The 22,538-nt window shown below is 50.6% G+C and overlaps 1 protein-coding gene across 2 annotated transcripts; it reads right to left on the bottom strand.

Annotated features, from left to right (window-relative positions):
* Positions 1 to 6,805: 6,805 nt before the first annotated feature.
* STOML1 (stomatin like 1) lies at positions 6,806 to 20,880 on the bottom strand. 2 transcript variants are annotated; one of them, XM_029066282.2, is made up of 7 exons: positions 19,981 to 20,880; positions 16,437 to 16,543; positions 11,822 to 11,971; positions 10,236 to 10,439; positions 9,194 to 9,446; positions 7,996 to 8,235; positions 6,806 to 7,526 (listed from the first exon to the last, which is right to left on the bottom strand). In XM_029066282.2, exons 1-7 carry the CDS (start codon positions 20,123 to 20,125, stop codon positions 7,333 to 7,335), a joined length of 1,293 nt encoding a protein of 430 aa, XP_028922115.1. In that variant the 5' UTR covers positions 20,126 to 20,880; the 3' UTR covers positions 6,806 to 7,332. The 2 variants fall into 2 exon arrangements, with proteins under 2 accessions (XP_028922115.1, XP_028922116.1); XM_029066283.2 differs by having other exon boundaries at positions 9,224 to 9,446.
* Positions 20,881 to 22,538: the final 1,658 nt, after the last annotated feature.

The following is a 22,538-nucleotide window of genomic DNA, read 5'->3' as shown; positions in this document are numbered from 1 at the left end:
TGTATTGGCCTTAGTCTGAAATATCCTTCATGTGCATGCACTTTGCGACAGTACCTCGTTTGCTACAGGGACTCAAAAGCTGCTTGTAATGTTCAAATAGTCACAAGATGTCGCTGTCCGATCATACACGTGATTACTTCGCTGTGTTAGACACTTGCCTGAGCTTCAGGCTGGATCTGGAAAATCCCGGTGGTTTGGCCCTGACCCTACCCAAATCGTGACTATTTACTTCGCAAATTAGACAGATACTAGAGGCATCTCAGTGAAGAGAAGCCGGGGTGGAAGAAGAGGACCAAGATGGGCAGACTAGAGCAGGGCAAAGAACAGAGAAAGACAACTAGAGGATGGAGAATTTTCCCCTACTCTTAATTCTTAGGCTTTTCGATATAAACCATTTCTTAACTGCTCCTCCTTGTAACCACAAGGGGCCGGTCTGGGAAGGAGGAGGAGAAAGGAGGAGGAAGGAAGAGGGAGGAGAAAAAGGAGAATGAGGAGGGGGAGGAGGAAAAAAGAGATGGAAGTGGAGGAGGAAAAGGATATGGAGAAGGAAGAGGAGGAACAGCAAGAGAAGGAGGAGGAGGAGGAGGACACTCTCTCCCTGTGCAGGTTTTGCAACTGAATTCTACAAGATGTGACTGGCTCTGAAAATCGGAGTCCTGATCTCAGCAGCCTCCCACAAGTTTAAATTCCCCCAAGTTTTGTGTTTCAGTTCTGTACTTTGTGCATTAGCCTCGGAGGCAAGTTACCCACTTCAGGTTTTCACTTTTCTGAGTCCTGATTTCTGCTCCTGGCTCTCCTTCCTCATCTCCTCCCTCAGCCACTGTGATATACCTTCCTCTCATCCCCTTCCTGGGGCCTCTCTTTCCCCACAGGTTGGGACCCAGAAGCTGCATACAGCAGGAGCAGCAGTTTCAATCAATAATCAATTGTATTTATTGAGTGCTTACTGTGTGCAGAACACTGAACTAAGTGCCTGGGAGAGTACAATACAACAAAATTGGTGGACACTTCCCTTCCTATAAAAAGCTTACTGTAAAAAGGGGCAGACAGACATTAATATAAATAATTTGTAATATATAGATATATGTACATGAAGTGTTGTAGGGTTGAGGGTGGGGCAAATATCAAGCTGGTCACAGATTCATGACCAGATTCATTCTGGTCATGTGTTCTAATTTTGGTTTCGCCACTTGTCTGCTGGGTGACCTTGGGCAAGTCACTCAACTTCTCTGTGCCTCAGTTACCTCATCTGTAAAATGGGGCTTGAGACTGAGCCCCATGTGAGATAATCTAATTACCTTGTATTTACCCCAGCGCTTAGAACAGTGCTTGGTACATAGTAAGTGCTTAACAAATACCATAATTATTATTACTCATTCATTCAATCATATTTATTGAGAGCACTGTACTAGGCACGTGGAAAGTACAATTCGGCAACTAACAGAGACAATCCCTACCCAAGAGGCTCACGGTCTAGAAGGGGGGAGATCCAAGTGCATAGATGACATAGAAGGGAGAGGGATCCAGGGAAAAGAGGACTTACGGAAGGTCTCTTGGAGAAGATGTGAACTTAATAAGGCTTTGAAGGTGGGGAAAATGGTGATCTGGCATATATGGAGGGGGAGGGAATTCCAGGCTAGGGGAAGAATATGGGAAAGGGGTCAGGGATAAGATAGACAAAATGGGGGCACAGTGAGTAAGGTGGTGCTAGGGGACCCAAGAGTGCACCCTGGGCTGTAGTAGGAAATCAGTGAGGAGAGGTAGGATGAGATGAGCTGAATCGAGTGCTTTTAAGTGGATAGTAAGTAGTTTTTGTTTGATGTGGAGGTGGATGGGCAGCTAATGGAGGTTCTTGAGGAGTGGGGAAGACACTGACTGAGCAAATGATCCATACAACAAAGTGAAGTTTGGACTGGAGTGGGAGGAGGGAGGTCAGTGAGGTGGCAGATGCAGTAGTCAAGACAGGGGAGGATAAATGCTTGGATTAGCAAAACAGCAATTTGGATAGAGGGAAAAAGGGTGGATTTTAGCAATTTTGGGAAGATAGAATAAACAGTTTGGTGACACATTGAATATGTGGGTGTAATGAGGGAAATAGGTGGAGGACAATACCAAGATTACAGGCTTGTGAGACAGGGAGGACTATTGGTATTGTCTACACTAATGAAAGGAAAGGGAGATAATGAGTTTTGGATATTTCTAGTTTGAGGTGTCAGTAGAACATCCAAGTAGAGGTGTGCTGAAAGCAGGAGGACATGTGAGATTGCAGGGAAGGAAAAAGATCAGAACTGGAGATATAGATTGGGGTATCATCTGTGTACAGATGGTAGTTGAAGTTATGGGAGCAAGTGAGTTCTCTAAGGATGTGGATATAGATGCAAAATAGAAGGAGACCTAGAACTGAACGTTGAGAGATTCACACTGTCATAGGCAGAGTTCACCTCTGAACCTTCCTAAGATGGCCACCACTTAGGACATTCAAAATGGTGTTGTCATGAACTCCAGGTTTGTACCAACCAGGATCTTCCTGGACTGGGGCAGCCTCAGTGACACATAGTACAGTCAGACCACACCTCTACCAAAATTACTGTGGAAAATTTTTTTACTTAGCTTTACCAATGTGCAAGGGAGTGACACACACACATACACACTGACTCCACCAAGAGTCCAATACCAGTCTGCTGGTCAAGGGAGCCCATTCTGCCCATGCTGCTTCTTTCTACTTCCAAGTGCTGCTCTCCAGCATGCCTCTATGCACCTCTGTACTGCTTGCCCTTTGCATGTTTCCTTGTGATTCAAAACAGGTACCTTTTATCTGCTTTAGGTGTTACAGCTGTGACTCACGTAGCAGTCACTGATTGGTCCAGGCCTGTAACTAGGTAGAACAGGGAGAGAAAGCCACGACTCCCTCCATGCTCTGCTCCCACAGGCCCACAATCACCTGCAACAGGTATAGCCCATCAGTGCCTTCTCGAGTTTTTTTCTTCTTGTTTGTGAGATCAAAGACAGTCACTAATAAGGCAGCTTGTTGGGGGCTCACCAGAGGTGTCATTTCAAAGTTCTGATCAGGATGGCTACTACACATGCCCCAGATTGCCACCTCCACTCTCTCCACTGCCATATGCTTCCATCTTTAGTTTTCTTTATTACAGGACTGTCCATTTGCCTCATTCTCCCCTAACAATACAGTTTATTTTCAGGCTCATGAAATAAAGGCATTCTCTAAAAAGATTTACTTTTGATTTTTTATTTAAGCATCAGGAAGTCACAGGGCTGTGGGGGCTCAGGCCTGACTGGCAACCATAGGCTGGGTTTGGCTCTACTGATTCTGGGGAAGGATAGTTGGAGAGGCCAGAGTGGAGGTCTGAGAGAGGCTCTCCCTGCTCCAGGAAAGTAAGACTGGCCTGCAGACCAGAGATCCCAGAGGTCCCTAGAGACCCAGTGGCCTTGTCCTTTGTTCCTGTTTCTTGCCTCTGCAGGGGCCAAGTCAGAGCAACTGCACTGTAGCTAAAATTCTGGATGAGTCCAGCAGATCTCACCCTAGAGGGGTGTGGGCTGTGTCAGCTCCAATTCAACAGAAGAAGGGCTCTCACTTCAGGGCTCTTGACACTGTGAGGGCAAGATCAGGGTGTTACCTCAATCAATCAATTTAACAATCATATTTAATTAGTGCTTACTGTGTACAGAGCACTGCACTAAGTGCTTGGGAGAATACACTATAACAGAGTTGGTATACATGTTCCCTGCAGACAACAAGCTTACAGTCTAGAGAAGGAGATGGTCATCAATATAAATCTATAAATTATGGATTTGTATATAAGTCCTATGGGGCTGAGGGCAGAGTGAATAAAGGGTGCAAGTCCAAGTTCAAGAATGATGCAGAAGGGAATGGGAGAAGAGTAAATGAGGACTTAGTCAGGGAAGGCCTCTAAGTGAAGACCTGAAGCAGCCATCCCTAGTGCTGGTTCTGAGTTGTCACAGTCCCATCCAGGTTGTGACTCATTGCCTTTTCCCAGGCTATTGTTGGGGCTCTGCAGCTCCCTTCCCCCGACAGTCTTTCAGTCCTCCCCTGCCCGCAGACAAATCCCCCTCAGTTTACATGATAGCCACCCCCACCAGCTTCCAGACTCTCATCCTGGTCCTATCTGCCCCAAACCAGCACTACTGGGTGATTACTACAAGTCCCTGGCTGCAGGCAGCACCGGCAGGACATCTGGTCCTCTGCCCCTTGTGGGTCCTGGGCCAAAGCCACAGCTGCGACAATTGGAGGCTTGTGTACATTTCTGATGCCCCTCCTGCTGTCCTCTGAAGCAAAAATGTTTTGGCAATTGCCTTTGTTATAATTTTTTTTTAATTTAAATAATCGATCCAACAGTCAGGTCCAGTCCTGGCCCTACCCCTATTGCTTCCTGCACCAGGACTTCTGCCCACCTGGACCTCTCACCCAACAGTGACTCTGAGCCCAGGATGGCCATGTATCTTCACAGCTGCCATCTTGGAAATGTTGCCTCAGGTACTACATGGAGCAAGGAGAGAGAGGTCCTTCTGAAGACAGCCCCAGCTCCACCCAAATTCCTGCCCCTGCAGACTATGTCCTGCTTCTCCATGGGACCAGAGTACCTTGGTGACCCTGCCAGGTGACCACTCTCCAGAGAAGAGGCCGCTCTCCCCTTTGGAGCCCTTGTTTCCACATGTTCCAAAGAATTCAATGAGTCTGAAAAAAGCAGCTGCATCTGAGAGAAGCAGCATGGCCTAGTAGATAGAGTCCGGGCCTGGAAGTCAGAAGGGCCTGGGTGCTAATCCCAGTTCTGCCAACTGTCTGCTGTGCGGCCTTGGGCAAGTCACAACTTCTCTGTGCATCTGTTATCTGTAAAATGGGGATTAAGATTCTAAACCTTATGTGACACAGGGACGGTGTCCAACCTGATTAATGTGTATCTACCCCAGTGCCTAGTACAGTGCCTGGCACATAGTAAGCACTTAACAAATACCACACACAAAAAAAGCCACACACAAAACCTAAACTTCTTGTTTAGCTTTCAACCGGTGAGGTCCCTGACATTAACATCCCCAGTGAGTCCAGAAATAGGGAATCTAGCTTTATCTTGGGAGGTTGGAGTGGAGGAGCAGCGTGGCTCAGTGGAAAGAGCACGGGCTTTGGAGTCAGAGATCATGGGTTCAAATCCCGGCTCGGCCATTTGTCAGCTGTGTGACTTTGGGCAAGTCACTTAACTTCTCGGTGCCTCAGTTACCTCATCTGTAAAATGGGGATTAAGACTGTGAGCCTCACGTGGGACAACCTGATTCCCTTATGTCTACCCCAGCGCTTAGAACAGTGCTCGGCACATAGTAAGCGCTTAACAAATACCAACATTATTATTATTATCATTGAGTCATTCAATGGTATTTATTGAATGTTTACTGTGCAGAACACTGTACTAAGCACTTAGTACAGTACAACAATAAATAGACACAATTCCCTGCCCACAATGAGCTTACAGTCTGGAGATGCAGGAGGAAGAGGGACAGAGACATAACATACTAAATAGTATTCATTCCAGGACAGGAGTAGAGTGGGCTGCACAGGGCTCTGAGAGTTATGAGTGTGGTCTGGGGCTGTAAGTGTTGTATATTGCTCTGTAGGGGTGTGTAGGGTTGTAAAGGGCTTTGAGAGCTGTGTGGACTGTGGACTGACTGTTGTGTAGGGCTATGCAAGTCTGTGTGGGTTGTGAGGTTTTGTGTATAGCCATACAGGGGTGTGTAGAGGTGACTGAGTAAGGCTGTGAAGGCTAGAAGGGCTGAACAGCTGTGAGTGCTACCTAGAGCTGGTTGGATAGAGGGCTGGGAGGGCAGAGAAAAAAGAAGGATGGGAGGGTAGAGAGGATGGGAGAGTGGAAAGGGAGGGAAGAGCAGGGAGGATGAGGAGGACCAGAGGACAGATAAAGTGGGGAGACTGGGGAGGGTAGGGAATGGGGGAGGGCTGTGTGCAGAGCTGTGGGGACTTGGGTACCTCATGTGGGACAGGGTAGGTGAAAACTCCCTATTCTGGACTGCCCCTCATTCACAGCACAAGCACACTCCACACATTGTTTTATTCAAATGCTAGGACAACACTTACCATTTAGGTGTATTTTTAAATGTCACTATTTTAATTTTTTTTTCAGTCTCTAAAGGAGTGTGTGTAGGAAGCACATGGAGAGGGAAGATGAGGGAGGTTGCTTAGAGCTGAGGGAAACAGTCGAGACACTGGGGAGAGGTTATTAAGGGTCGAGACACCAGTGGGGGCTCAAGTAGCCAGAGCAAGGGCAAGGCCGGGTAGGAGAGGGGGAGAAACCATGGATCTCATGGGTGACTGTCTGACTACGCAAAAACTGTCCTTGGCTTCCCCACCTTCCTGGGGCTGGTTTAGAAAGGTCAAGTGGGATCCCTGCCACAAGAATGGGGAAACTTCCTGTGTTTGGCACTGAGAAAAGGGGCTCCCTTTGGGCTCCATGGAGTTCAAACTCCCAACACAGCTCTGAGGTCCCTTCAGTTCCCAGGGCAGTGGCGAGTGTCTCCTGAGGTATAAATGCCTGATCCACCTGGGCTTCCCGGAGAGCAAACACAGTGCTGTCACAGAAGCTTAGACTTAGGGGGCACAATCACAGCTCCCCACCCATCGCTGTGAGGGAGGGAAGTTTGGAGAGGAAGCAGGGCTGGATCATGGAGAACCAAGGAGTCATGGAGAACCAAGGACCTGTCTCCCCAGTCTCTGCCATTCAGCTCCCCTGGGGCCCAGCTGTGAGGCAAAAGCATAAATCACTGGTCTCAGGTTGCTCCTTGTTTATTTTAAATCCAAAGTCCAATATGAAAAGAAAACATTTACAAAGCCTGCACAAATACCTCCCACCCCATCCCTTCTAGGGAGGAGAGGGGACTGAATGCATGCAGCACAGAGCAGACAATCACAACATCCTCGGAGTGAAGGTGGGAACTCTGATTTGGGCTCAGGGTGAGCCTGGCTCCTCACCACCACCGCCTCGCCCCGAGGGCCTCATTGGCTGCAGAGCCCCTCTTCCCGTCTGGCGCCGCCTCCATCAACCACTGGAGGACTGGGGCCAGGTCCTGGGTACAAGGACAGGGCAGTCCTTCCCACAAAGGACAGGCAGAGCTCAGCTTCCAAGTCAGCTGCCGTTGGGCTCCTCACCTGTCAGAGGAGGCCGTCCCATGCTTCCTCTCCTTCTACCTCCCTCCTTGGCATTGGGCTCTCACAACCAGGTGCCCCAAGGTGGCTCTGCCTTCTCCCCAGGACACGCACACACACACCCAGGCCATGCCCATGGCCACACCACACTACTTCATTGCCCTGAAAAGCGCCTCCAGCTTCATGGCCACGTTCAGGTCCCCCTTCACCCGGAGTCGGCCACTCATGTAGGCAGCTAGAGGCCGGAGCTCCCCGGAGAACAGGGCCTGCAGGTCTGCCTCTGCCAGCTCCAGGACCACATCTGGGGGGCCTTCAGGCACTCCCTTTCCAGCCTTCCCGGCCCCTGCAGTCAGGAGAGAAAGTTGGGGTGGTTAGATTGAGGGACAACTGGACCTTTTTCCCAGACAGCAAGAACTCAGAGGACTAGAAGGGAGGAGGCTAAAACCAGCTCTGACACTAACATGCTGGATCATCTTTGCCAAGTCACATTGCCTCTCTGGGCCTTGTTTCCTAATTTGTCCAATGCCCTAACCTCCCTGCCTCCTAGGGATGCTCTGAGGACATATGAGACAATGAGGGCAAGTAATGCCACAGTGTAGGAGAGAGACTAGACAGGTTTGTAGAATTGTGACTGGAGCAGAACCCCTACAATCCTCCACCCCTAAGGATGGAGTTTTATGGCCTTGGCCTCTGAGCTACCTCGAAGGCCTACTCTGGGGCAACCCCTCCCAGATGACTTCCCCCCCAGGAAGGGCTACGTGAGGCCCAGGGGGTCTGACCTGACAGAGAATGCTACAGAAAAGGGCCGAGACCTGAGGCGAGATCTATGAAGTAGGTGCTCTTGGCTTTGGAAGGGTGGATGATATCAAACTGGTAAGAGGCCCCCACTTGGTTGACCAGGGCCTCTGACAGGAAGAGCTCCACTGCAGACAGCAGCTCATCCACGCTGGGCTTTCTCTGGCTACTGCTGCTGCTGCTGCTGCTGCTGCTACTGTTGGTGCTGATGACAGGAGCCGGAGTTTCTGTTTCATTCACCGTCTCCACCGAGTCCACTGGGAACAGACGAGACCAGAGAGCAGGGGAGGAGGGAGAGGGTGAGAGGTGCAGGGTTCTTGGGTGGGAGCAGTGCTAACGGCTTCAGAGTTCTCCCTCAACTCACCTCACCTAACATAGCTACTCCCTGTAACTGCGGCTCCCCAGCCTGATTTCTTGGCTCCTCCCATGCCATCCTTCTAACTGCACCTCACTCTTGAATCCCCCACCTCCTTCCCCCAGCTCATACAATTCCCACTGCTTGGAACTCCCTCCGGCCCTAAATCTAACCACAGACCACAGCTCTCCCCATAATCAAAGCCCTTCTGGAAGCCCCCCTTCTCCAACAAGTGAGGCGCAGTTTGGCCTGGTGGATAGAGCATGGGCCTGGGAGTCAGAACTACCTGGGTTCTAAATGCAGCTCCTCCTCTTGACTGCTGTGTGACCATGGGCAAGTCACTTAACTTCCCTGTGCCTGTTGCCTCATCTGTAAAATGGGGATTACAACTGTGAGCCCCATGTAGGACATGGACTGAGTCCAACCTGATTAGCTTGTATCTACCCTAGTGCTTAGTACAGTGCCTACCATAGTAAGTGGTTAACAAATAACAAAAAACATACCAAAACACCCTGCAAACCAAAAGCCTTTCCTGATTCTCAGAATCCCAACTGTAAGCCTCATGTAGGATGGGAACTGTGTCCCAAATGATTAGCTATATCTACCCCAGCACTTAGAACTGTGCTTGACACATAGAAAGTGCTTAACAAATATCATAACCATAATAATATAAACCCATCAGCCACATATTTTCTCATACCTATCCTCAGCATTTATGTACATATGCCTTTTCAATTGTACATTCAAGTACTGATTTTGGTAGTTCGACATGCAAATACTTTTGTTTCTGTATCCCCAGTTAAAGCACTCCAGGAGTAGCTGAGACCAGGGTGAGAGCAGACAGGGCCGGGGCTGCTCACCTGCCTCAGGGCCACCTGCCTCAGGGCCACCTGCCTCAGGGCCACCCCTGGGCCCGGAGGCTCCAGGCACAGCAGCACTGCCACTGAAGAAGTGAACGGCGAGCTGCTGAATGGCGCTGTCCAGCCCGTCCAGTCCAGGCAGTGAGGGGCTTGTGGTGAGGCCTTCCTGGGGCGGTTGCAGCACGGCCTCGAGGATCAGTTCCACCCGGTCGACCTCCAGCCCCCAAGACTTGGTCGTATCATTGATTTCCAACTGATGGCAAAGTGAGAAGTGAGGAGGACAGGAATGGCTACCGCCCACACCAGCTGGTGAGATAGGGCTTCCTCCATGCCCCAGGCACCAATGCCCAGCAGATCTAGCTATGGGCTTCCCTTCTGGGGACCTCAGGCTTCACCCTGGGCACTGGGACTGCAGGCCCAGGTATCAAGGACAGGTTACAGCTGAGGTCACAATCTTCCTTTTTAAACAAGCCTTTGAAGAGGGGGCATCGGGGTGTGAGATTCACAGGCTGTCGATTCGCTTCTTAGCTTCATCCCTAATTGCCTTGCCAATGACAGCAAGACCCTTCCCCTCTTCCTGTAAAAAATGCCCAGGATCAGTCAGGGAGCCAATATCTGGTGTTAAATCCTGGCAGGACTCCCATATTCTTCTAGCCTCCCCAACTTCCCTGTCCCCTCCATTTCCACCTCTGGTTCTGGATAAAAACTTAGGAGGAAAACAATTGGTGTGTAGTCCTGCTTGGAGGCAAGGGGCTGGCCTGATTGATCCCTGCCAAGTTCCCTTCCAGGCCTATGATGTGGACTCCTGGGTGCTTGAGTGCCCTCCAATTGGTGTAGTCTTCTTTCAGTTCCCCAAGTCTCAGGAATGTGACAAGAATCTCTTATGCAAAGTTCCCCTCCATGCCCCACACCACTGGTTTTCTTAGCCTTGCCCGCCAGACCCTGAGGTTGCCTGCGAGTTAGAGGATCTGCACTCTTGGGCAGGACCGAAAGATAGGGAGGAAGCCCTGGCAGGGCAGAAGGCGGCCACTGGACACCTCACCAAGAGCTGGTCTCCGATCCTCAGCTTCTCCGCCTGGATCTCCCGCAGTGGCTTCTTCAGCAGGGTCTTGGTCATGGCATTCTGGGCTGTCATGCGGGTGGCCGCGTTCAGGTCCTTCACCGTCATCACAGACAGTACCGGGTCCCAGACGCGGAACTGGACATCCGCCCCGATGGAGATCACAGCTCCATCCTTGGAGGTCAGCTGCCAGGGTCAAAGTGGGACCGCTCCGTTTCTAGGACAGCTGGCCAGCCACTCGCCCGGGAGGCTACAGACTTTGCTCCCTCCTGGGCAAAGGGCAGGGATGACCATACTGACGGGGCAGGGGTGATGGGCTGTGTGAACTGAGATTGGGAGAATAGTTCAGTCAGGGATTGATAGCTGGAATCCTTAGGGAGAGGGGGACAAATAAGGCTGGGCAGGGATGAGCGAGTTTGACCTTTCTCCCTTCTCCCTCTGTCATGCCCCTGTAGGAGCAGGGGTGGCAGCTGTTGGGCTGATCCTGTTGGCCAGTCCAGTTTGTATGTCCTGGACCACATAGGAGGGAGAGGCAGACAGACCCAGGGAGGGGAAGGGGGAGTGGGAGGAAGCGTCACCCAGACAACCTCCTTCCCAACCATGTCCCAGTCATTCTGGAGGGCAGTCAGCCTAGAGACAGACAGACACACATATACACATACTCTCTCTCTCTCTCTCCCTTTTCTCCCCCACCTCCCCATCCCCCCCCCCACCTGCTCCCCTGCAAGAATCACAATGCTAAGCTGCCAGCAGGGTCCGGCCGCCTCAGGATGCGCAGGTGCAGAGACATTTTCCCAGCTTTCTGCCAGGTTTCCATGGTGAGCCTTCGCTTGTTATTTCCAGAATAAATAAGATGACAGAGCCAGGAAGGGGGATGACAGAGCAGAAGAGGCCAGGATTTTCCAAGTCCTCAGGGCCAGATTCTCCTAGACTCACCCCTCCCATCTCCTCCTAGAGGCCTTCCCCATTTCCTCACTCCCTCTCCTTTGTCCCTTTTAAGCACTTAATATGCACCCCACCCTCAGTCCCACGGCACTTATGTGCATATCCATAATTTATTTTAATGTCTAGTTCCTCCTCTAGACTGTAAGCTCCTGGTGGACAGGGAATATGTCTACCAACTCTCTTACATGGTACTACCCAAGCACTTAGTACAGTACTCTGTACACAGTAGGTGCTCAAAATAGACCACTGATTGATTCATTGAACCGAAAGAATCAGTGAAGATTGGCTTCTGACCTGGAGTTCTCTCGCCATTCAATGACTGTGTCCTTCAACTGGAATCTGGCCAACATCACTCTCCCGAGCCTGTCCCAGCAAGAGCATGGCCACAGTCCTTTTCCCCACTGACTTTTAGATCCAGGAGCACCAGTTTCCTGGGACTGAGCCACTCATTCATTCATTCAATAGTATTTATTGAGCGCTTAATATGTGCAGAGCACTGTACTAAGCACTTGGAATGTACAATTCAGCAACAGATATAGACAATCCCTGCCCACTGATGGACACCCAGGGGCCTAAGCCAACTTCCAGAGGGGGAGCGACCCCCTCCAGCCAGCGCAGCTCACCTTGCACGGTGGGACACTGAAGGCTCTTGTCCTCAAATCCACCCGCTGCCAGCTGTCAATGAAGGGCAGCAACAGGACAATGCCTGGCCCCTGGGGGGCCCGGATGCGCCCCAGCCGGAACACGATCATCCGCTCGTATGTAGGGACGATCTATAAATGACATAATGGGAACAGAACAGAAAAGACTAACCTAGGATCAGCTCAGTGTGTCCCCTGCCCCACACCAAAAGCAGCCAATTGTTCCTTCTTGCCCACCCTTGGCTCATCCTTGTATCTGCTTCTCCTTGGCCTCACAGGGTACTGCCGTGTTTCCCAGGCAATAACCATCCTCATCTTTTGATCTCCAATCTCCAAGAAACTCAGAGCACTCTTGCCACTAATACCAGCTCCTTTCTAGCCCAAACTTCTATGGGAATCAGAGAAGGAATGAATAGCTCCTTCCCTTTTCCAGACTGGGAAAGTGAGGCACAGAGAAGTAAGCACCTTCCCCAAGGAAACACAGCACTTTGCTGAGGATGGGTCACATTACTCCCAAGAGCCAACTAGTGTGATGGAAGCCACTCAACTGGTTACAATGGTAAAGATGACCCAGAACAGTGGAGCCACAGGGTGAAAATTCAGGTAAGAAGGGGAGTGGGAGGAAGGAAGAAAATCTGGGGTGTGAAACTTGAGGTCTTCCCCAATTAAGTCCTCTTTTCCCTGACTCATTCTCCCTTCTGCATCATCTATGCACATCAATCTGTGACCTTTGGACACTTGATATTCTCCCCACATCCAACCTCAGTACATACCTTTAAATTGTATATTATAAATTACTTGTTTACTCATATTAATGTCCATCTCCCCCTCTAGACTGTAAATTCATTATAGGCAGGGAACATGTCTGCTAAATCTTTTGCACTATGCTCTCCCAAGCACACAGTACAATGCTCTGGGCATAGTAAGAGCTCAATAAATGCAGTTGATGGAATGATTGATGTGGGGGGGAATTCCGCTAAGGGGGACGTTTGAAGGTTGTTCTCACACCATAGGAAGAGCCTACTGCAAATGTCATAAATTAATAATAATTATAAAGGATTTATTAAGCACTTACTATATGCTTAGTACTGTGGAACTCAACATGAGCAAGACTGAGCTCCTCATCTTCCCTCCCAAACCCGGTCTGCTCCCAGACTTCTCTATCACCGTGGATGGCACGACCATCCTTCCCGTCTCTCGGGCCCACAATCTCGGTGTCATCCTTGACTCGTCTCTCTCGTTCACCCCACACATCCTAGCCGTTACCAAGACCTGCCGGTTTCACCTCTACAATATCGCCAAGATCCGCCCTTTCCTCTCCACCCAAACGGCTACCTTACTGCTACAGGCTCTCGTTATATCCCGGCTAGACTACTGTGTCAGCCTTCTCTCTGACCTCCCTTCCTCCTCTCTCGCCCCGCTCCAGTCTATTCTTCACTCCGCTGCCCGGCTCCTCTTCCTGCAGAAACGATCTGGGCATGTCACTCCCCTTCTTAAACAACTCCAGTGGTTGCCTATCAACCTCCGCTCCAAACAAAAACTCCTCACTCTAGGCTTCAAGGCTCTCCATCACCTTGCCCCTTCCTACCTCTCCTCCCTTCTCTCTTTCTACCACCCACCCCGCATGCTCCACTCCTCTGCCGCCCACCTCCTCACTGTCCCTCGGTCTCGCCTATCCCACCGTCGACCCCTGGGCCACGTCCTCCCGCGGTCCTGGAACGCCCTCCCTCCTCACCTCCACCAAACTGATTCTCTTCCCCTCTTCAAAACCCTACTTAAAACTCATCTTCTCCAAGAGGCCTTCCCAGACTGAGCTCCCTTCTCCCTCTACTCCCTCTACCACCCCCCCTTCACCTCTCTGCAGCTAAACCCTCTTTTCCCCCTTTCCCTCTGCTCCTCCACCTCTCCCTTCCCCTCCCACAGCACTGTACTCGTCTGCTCAACTGTATATATTTCCATTACCCTATTTATTTTGTTAATGAATTGTACATCGCCTTGATTCTATTTAGTTGCCATTGTTTTTATGAGATGTTCTTCCCCTCGACTCTATTTATTGGCATTGTTCTTGTCTGTCCATCTCCCCCGATTAGACTGTAAGCCCGTCAAACGGCAGGGACTGTTTCTATCTGTTGCCGACCTGTTCATCCCAAGCGCTTAGTACAGTTCTCTGCACATAGTAAGCGCTCAATAAATACTATTGAATGAATGAATGAATTAATGAATGAATGAATGAATGAATGGTAGATGTAAGATTAAGAGAGCAAACACAGGCCCTACTCCACTCAGGGATCACAATCTACCTTACTCCCTTTTTACAGATGAGGAAACTGAGGTCCAGAAAGGTTAAGTGGCTACACATAGTAGGCCAGGGCAGAGCTGAGACTTGAGCCCAGGACTCCTAACTTTCACTAGCCCACACTGCCTCCCCTCTCCAAAGTCCAAAGCCCAGACCTAGCAAAGCCTAGTACTTCCACTTCTCCAATAACACAGGGGTGGTGTTCTTAAAAACCTCTGTGTAATGGAAAACTCTTTGGTCTGTTAAGACCAAAGGGAAGGCTTCTAATGTTGGTATTTGTTAAGCCTTTACTATGTGCCAAGCACTGTTCTGAGTGCTGGGGTAGATACAAGGTAATCAGGTTGTCCCCTAGGGCTCACAGTTTTCATCCCCATTTTACAGATGAGGGAACTGAGGCACAGAGAAGTTAAGTGACTTACCCAAGGTCACACAGCTGACAAGCGGCAGAGCCGGAATTAGAACCATGACCTCTGACTCCCAAACCCGGGCTCTTTCTACTGAGCCACACTGCTTCTTGTATTGCTTCTTTCAGTTTTCCTGTATCTGACAGGCAACCAAGTTATTTTTTCTTTTATTTTTCTAATGGCTTTTTTAAGTGCTTACTACATGCCAGGCACTGTTCTAAGCACTGGGATTGATACCAAATTATCAGTATGAATAGAGTCCATGTCACACATGGGTCTTATAGTCTAAATCCCCATTTTACAGATGAGGTAACTGAAGCACAGATAAGTTAAATGCCTTGCCCAAGGTCACACAGCAGACAAGTGATGGAACCAGAATTAGAACCCAAGTCCTTTGACTTCCAGGCCTGTGGTCTTTCCACTAGGCCATGCTGCTTCATGCCAGCTGTGACCCTCTATGATTCCTGGAGCGTTTGGTCAACAATATTCTTCAGTCACTGATCCAGGATTTCTCTGTGAGGATCTCGCCAGCAGTGGAGAGTAATGAGATTCCTTCTTGAAGATGATGACAGTGACAACCTTTAGCTCCCGTGGCACTTCCGCAGTGTTCCATATGTTGAGGAAGAACTTGAGTAAGTATGTGAGCAGAGTGTCCCCCTCCATGCTTACAGATTCAGAGATCTGCTGTTAGGTCCAGGGGCACTGCCATTCTTCATGGTCCTGACTGCTGTCCAATAGTTGGGCTAAGTGTCATGTCTGTAGAGGGTAAATGCTCACGCCCTTGGGAAAATCTCTGAAAAGCCTCTGTGCTCCCTTTTCATACAGTTTATTGAGGGAGGAGATCACTGAGAACCAGCACTGCCTAGTGAGTAGAGCACAAGCCTGGGAGTCAGAAGGACCTGGGTTCGATTCCTGGCTCTGCCACTTGTCTGCTGTGTGACCTTGGACAAGTCACTTAACTTCTCTGTGCCTCTGTTATCTTTTCATTCATTCATTCAATAGTATTTATTGAGAGCTTACTATGTGCAGAGCACTGTACTAAGCGCTTGGGATGAATAAGTCGGCAACAGATAGAGACAGTCCCTGCCGTTTGACGGGCTTACAGTCTAATCGGGGAAGACGGACAGACAAGAAAATGGCAATAAACAGAGTCAAGGGGAAGAACATCTCGTAAAAACAATGGCAACTAAATAGAATCGAGGTGATGTACAATTCATTAACAAAATAAATAGGGTAACGAAAATATATACAGTTGAGCGGACGAGTACAGTGCTGTGGGGATGGGAAGGGAGAGGTGGAGGAGCAGAGGGAAAAGGGGAAAATGAGGGTTTAGCTGCGGAGAGGTAAAGGGGGGATGGCAGAGGGAGTAGAGGGAGAAGAGGAGCTCAGTCTGGGAACGCCTCTTGGAGGAGGTGAGTTTTAAGTAGGGTTTTGAAGAGGGAAAGAGAATCAGTTTGGTGGAGGTGAGGAGGGAGGGCGTTTCAGGACCGCGGGAGGACGTGACCCAGGGGTCGACGGCGGGATAGGTGAGACCGAGGGACGGTGAGGAGGTGGGCGGCAGAGGAGCGGAGCGTGCGGGGTGTTACCTCATCTATAAAATGGGGATTAAGACTGTGAACATCATGTGGGACATGGACTATGCTCCACTTGACTAGCTTGTATCTACCCCCAGCACTTTAATGCAGTGCCTGGAACATAGTGAGTGCTTAATAAATACCATTAAAAACATTACCTTTAATCCTTTCCAAGAAGCCCAAGAGATGGGCCACCAACCATGACAGGGAAGCAATCCAATTGGCCTGGAAACAAGGTGGACCACAGAGAGGAAATTCTCCACCCTTACCCAGTCGTCCCCAACCTGTGGTTTTGGTGAGGTTGCAATTACCCACGTTATTACCTTCAAAGCAAACCACCCGGAAATGGGGAACGTGACAATCAGCAGAAGGAAGACCAGGAAGCTCACAACCCCATGGCAGATCCATGACAACCAGCCCTGTCGGGATTCTGGAAGACAGAGGGAAAGATAGGGAGTGAAGGTCATGACAGAGAGGATGAGGAAGTGGTTTTTCCTGTGCATTCGAGGAAACACATTAGACTCAGTGTTGATGGGGGCAGAGAATGTGTTATACTTTTCCAAGTATTTAGTAGAGGGCTTTGATTGATGAGACTTCCTGAGCAAACCCACCAGCTGTCCTGGGGATTTGATACAGCCCTCTAACTTGGATATTTCAAAGCTGGCCCCATCTCACCTACCAGCTCTCACCACCATCCCAGATTTCCCTTTGTTGGTCTTTTCTTTTATTTCTTTTAATTTTTTATAATATTAAGGGCTTACTCTATGCTAGGCACTATACTAAGTGCTGGGGCAGATACAAGCTAATCAGTTTGGAAACAGTCCATGTTCTACATGGGGCTTACAGTCTTAATCCCCATTTCACAGATGAGGTAACTGAGGCACAGTGACTTGCTCAAAGTCACACAGCAGGGAAGTGGCAGAGCCAAGATTAGAACCTAGATCCTGCTGACCCACAGGCCCCTGCTGTATCCACTAGGCCATGCTGCTTCTCCTGTCTTCTGTTTCCTGCCAGTGTCTTTGCTGTCTTCTAGACTGTGAGCTCGTTGTGGACAGGAATATGTGTGTATGTTGCTATACTGTATTCTTCCAAGCACTTAGTACAGTGTTTTGCACACAGTAAGCACTCAATAAATATGCAAAATGGGGATTCAATACCTGTTCTCCTTTCAACTTAGACTGTGAGACCTATGTGGGACCTGATGATCTTGTATCTACCCCAGCACTTGGGAAAGTGCTTGGCACATAGTAAGCTCTTAACAGATATTCCAAGGAGATGACTTCCTCCTAAACTGCCCACAGACTAGATGGCACAACACCCATCTTGGCACTGGGGTTTGGCCAATGATATGTTGCTGCCTATGGATTTGGTTTGGTGACACCCAGAGTCCATGAAGTTTCAACAGTGAGTACATATTGAAACTGAAGCCACAGAATAATTTTCCTTCCCCAGCTGAGTGTTAGATGCTCAAAGGTTCGAGAAGAAAAGAAGTGCATCAGGAGGAAATAAGACCTAGAGTGGATAAGCTAGGCAGATAGATCCTCTAACTTTCTTCAAACCCCAGGAGGCAAATCAAAAAATAAAGAGCAGGACAAGTTAGAAGCAGGGAATCCAGAAGGGAAATCCACAAGGAAAGTTTTTCTCCCCATCTTCCAACTGAAAATTGCCATTTAACTCCTGCCTGGAGCAGGTAACAATTTCTGTCAAATCAGTGGGAATGGATGCTGATAGCATTCATTTAGCTATCAGTATTGGACTATGAGCCCCAGGTGGGACAGGGACTGTGTGAACCTGATTATCTTGAATCTATCCCACTGCTCAGTACAAGTGCTTGGCAAATAGTAAGCACTTAATAAGTGTCATTAGTAGTAGTAATTGTGTAGTAATAGTAATAGTATTGCTCCCGCCCTGAGGTGGCTGGGACACAGCAACGAGGGCTGGTAAAATAGAGGGCTGGTTGAAGTAGTAGCATTTATTTAATGCCTATTGAGTGGAGAACCACCTTCCAAACAATCCTCTACCCCCATCAGCAATACTCTACCCCCAGATATAAAATGCTACAGTTTCAGTAGCAGCATTTATTTAGCACTTACTGTGTACAGACTGCTGGGAGATGATAAACAGGTGAAAATTAGACATGGTCCCTTATCTCTCATGGGGCTCACCACTTTCCCAAGAGGGCTGCATAAACAGCAACTACTTCTTTTGCCCCATTTCACCTGGAGATGCAGCCACTCCTGGGGCGAGGCAAATAGTTTTACAGCTACAAGAGCAGCATATCACATCTCATCTTGCTGACTCGAAGGGATAGGGATGGATCTAAACACTGGGGCTTCGGAGTCTGCAGGGCCAAGAACAGGACTGTCCAGTAAGAGGAGGCTTAGCCCAAAAATAGACACCTGAGTCCTACTCCAGGGTTTGCCCTGATGGACTGCAAAACATTAAGTAAAAGCATCCTGGCCTCCCTGTGCCTTAACTGTTGAACAGTTTCTCTTGAGAACATGGGGAAAACCAGTAAGAACAAAATAAGCACAATCTAATGCCCTCATATTGGCTTTGGGGCTGTTAGAATGGGTACTCCACAGATAATAATAATAATAATTGTGGCATTTGTTTAGCACTTACTATATGCCAGGGACCGTGTACTAAGCCCCGGAGAAGCAGCATGGCACAGCGGATAGAGCATAGGCCGCGGAGTCAGAAGGTCATGGATTCTGATCCTGACTCTGTCACTCATCTGCTGTGTGACCTTGGGTAGGTCACTTCACTACTCTGTGTTTCAGTTCCCTCATCTGTAAAATGGGGATTGAGCATGTCAGCCCCGCACAGGACACGGGCTATGTCCAACCCGACTTGCTTGTATCATCCCAGTGCTTAGTTCAGTGCCTGCACACAGTAGCACTTAATGAATACCACAATAGTAATAATAACATTATTACCCAATGTGATCTTTGCAGCAGGAGAGGCTGGTTTGAGCTAAGCTAGGATCATCCACACACTCTGAGGAGGAAATCAATGGTATTTATTGAGGGCGCAATAATTGAAGGTATTTATTGAGGGTATCAATCAATCAATGGTATTTATTCTGGGCTCACTCTGCGCAGAGCACTACTAAGGCATTTAGGAGAATACATTACAACAGATGCTCCCTACCCACAAGGCTCTCACATAATGAGTGTATTTATTGAGTCAAGCACTGTGCTGAGCGCTAGGGTAGAAATCAGACAATCAGATGGGACACAGTCCTAGCCCACATGAGGCTCAGTCTAAAAGGGGGAAACACTGGTATTTATTTTAATCCCCATTTTACTGGTGGGGAAACTGTGGCACAGAGAAGTTAAATGGCATGCCCAAGGTCACACAACGGGCAAATGGCAAAACTGGAACTGAAACTCAGGTCTTCTGACTCTGGGTCTCATGCTCTTCCCACTAAACCAGGCTGCCTCTTCTAGAGGAACTCAGAAAACAGGTGCTTACTTCATGCGCATGTGCACCAGGCCCTATCTCCCATCCAAACAGTGTCAAGTGAAGCTCAGCAGCAGACTTCTCTTCCAGGCCCAGAATCAGACCTGAGTTCTTTAGTTCTTTGCCTTGTCCTGTGCCCCTCCCTGGGAGGCCTAAGTCAGTCAATCACATTTACTGAGCACTTATTGTGTGCAGAGCACTGTATTAAGCTCTTGAGAGAGCACAATAAAACAGATACACATTCCCTGGCCACAATGAGCTTACAGTCCAAAGGACAGGAGGGGATGTCCTGGAGATGCCTTCACCTGGGAAAAGACCCCGGCCTCAAACCTTGTCGCCTCCTGAGGGCTTAGGGTTCCACTCGTGATCCCCCCCCCCCCACCTCCATCCCTTGACACTCACCTGTGTCCTGCGTGTGGCCCATTGGATCCTGCCCATGTCCCAGGGAGAAGAAGCCTTTCTGAGATCCATAGAGCCCAATACTGGACTGCTGGAAGCGGTCAAAATCGCCCAAGGGGAGAGCCTGGTATCCTGACCTGCTGAACATGGTGAGCCGGCCTGGCCCGGCCGGGCCTCGAGTGGGGGCTCAGACTCACTCGCCTTCCGGGGTTCCCTTCTGGGGGTCTCCCCGATTCCCACAAAGCCTCCTGGACCGGCCCTGCCGGCTCGGCCTAGAGCTCTGACCCCTCCCGGATCCACACGGAGTCCCCACCGGAGCAAGGGCGACGGATGCTCTCTGACTGCAGGGCGCCGTTGCTAGGGGCGTTGGGAAGGACCGAGAAGCTGCTCTTTCCCTGGGAAAGGAAACCTTAGCCGAGACCCCTTCGTCCTTCGTCCTTCCCTCCAGGTGGGCGGGCTCTCCCGAAGGGACTATGGCTCTACGTCTTTTGCAGCCAGCCTTATCCGATCACCCAGATCAGATCACCCAGTCCCAAGCCCCCCGCAGGGCGAGCCGAAGGGCCTGGCGACACCCCTCATTCGGCTCCCCTAATTTCCCGCGATCAGGAGGGGAGGTTTCACCTAAGGGAAGGTCTTGGAGCTGCCGGCTGGGGTGAGGATAACCCCCACCCGGGCTCTGCCGGGATTCGGTTCTGTTGGGCGGGCAGACGGTTGACACCGCACCCCCCAGCCCCCAAGGTCCCAGCCCCCCGCTCAAACCCAGTGTCTCTCCTCCCGGGGAGGAGCCGGGCTCAGCTCCCACACCCCCATCGGCCGGGCGGCCACTGCTACCCGGGATCCGGGCCTGAATCAGCTGGGGAGGGGGCTGCCGCTGGGGAGGGGGCTGGGGCTGCTGCCAGAGCTGGGGCTGGGGATGCGGGGGAGCTGGAGCTGGGGTTGGGGAGGGGCCTGCGGCTGGAGCTGGAGAGGGGCTTGGGGAGGGGGCTGGAGCTAGGGTGGAGCTTAAACTGGGACCTCCTGGGGAGGGGGCTGCGGCTGGAGCTGGGGAAGGGACTGCGGCTGGAGCTGGAGAGGGGACTGGAGCTGGGGCTGGAGAGGGGGCTTCAGATGGGGCTGAGGCTGGGGCTGGGAGGGGGCTGTGGCTGGAGCTGGGGAGGGGACTGGATCTGGGGCTTGGGACTTGGGAGGGAGCTGGGGATGGGGAGGGAGCTTCAGCTGGGGCTGGGAGGGGGGCTGGAGATGGAGCTGAGCTGCGGCTAGAGGTAGGGAGGGGTCCGGATCTTCGGCTGGAGCTGAAGCTAGGGGCTTCAGCTGGGGCTGGGGCGGGCGCCGCCTCTTCTGCCAGGCGGTTTGTTCCGGGACAGCGGGCAGCTTCCTGCTGTTCCCTGGCCTCTGCTTGCCGGGTGCTGGGGGGCTCCTGCCTTCTCTGCCTCCGCCTCCTCCTCCTCCTCCTCCTCCTGCCCTGGGGGTGAGAGCCCCTTCGGTGGGCACCGCCCCCTTCCCTGCAGCCCCAGGCCGCTCCTCCCGCCCCCTCCTCTCGGAGCGGCCCTGCCCGGTCCTTATGTCATTCGGGAGGCTCAGCGAGGTTGGAGGAGGAAGAGGAAGCCCAGCAGGGCTTTAGGCATCGGGCGGGAGCACTGCTCCCTCTAGTCTTGGGAGGACCCAGGAGGACGGTCGTCTGCGGGCTCGTGGGCTTTCCGATGCAGGCCCGAAACTGTTCCAGAAGGAACTGGACCCTCCCGGGTGAGGACGAAATCTGAACGTTTTTATTACCCCGTCTGGCAACTCTGACAGCCAGTCGAGTTGACTGCTCGTTCATTCGATCGCATTTATTGAGCACTTACGGTGTGCAGAGCACTGTACTAAGCGCTTGGGAAAGTACAATACAACAATAAACGGTGATAGTCCCTGCCCACAACGATCTTGCAATCTGGGGGGTTGGGGGTGGGGGTAGGGGGAGACAGACATCAATACAAATAAACAGACATCGAGACAAATTCATTCATTCAATCGTATTTATTGAGCGCTTACTGTGTGCAGAGCATTGTACCAAGCGCTTAGAAAGTACAATTCGGCAACAGATAGAGACAATCCCTACCCAACAACAGGCTCATGGTCTATAAAGTGACAGATCTGGACACAAGTACTTTGGGGTGGGGAGAGGTGGGAAGAGCAAAGGGAGTAAGTCAGGATGACACAAAAGGGTGTGGGAGATGAGGAAAAGTGAAACTTAGTTTGGGAAGGCCTTTTGGAGGAGAAATGCCTTCAGGAAGGCTTTGAAGAAGGAAGAGTAATTGTCTGTGGGATTTGAGGAGGGAGGGCGTCCCAGGCCAGAGGCAGGATGTGGGCTAGGGGTCGGGGGGAGACTGGCGAGATGGAGACACAGTGAGAAGGTTAGCACCAGAAGAGTGAAGTAGGTGGGCTAGGTTGTAGGAGAGAAGGGCGGTGAGGTAGGAGGGGGCAAGATGATGGAGTGCTTTAAAGCCAATGCTGAGGAGTTTTTGTTTGATAAGGAGATGGATAGGCAACCACGGGAGATTTTTGAGGAAGGGGGCGACATG

Source organism: Ornithorhynchus anatinus, chromosome 5 (genome assembly GCF_004115215.2).
Source record: "Ornithorhynchus anatinus isolate Pmale09 chromosome 5, mOrnAna1.pri.v4, whole genome shotgun sequence".
NCBI classification, from domain to species: Eukaryota; Metazoa; Chordata; class Mammalia; order Monotremata; family Ornithorhynchidae; genus Ornithorhynchus; species Ornithorhynchus anatinus.
This window is presented reverse-complemented; position numbering and strand designations above follow the sequence as displayed.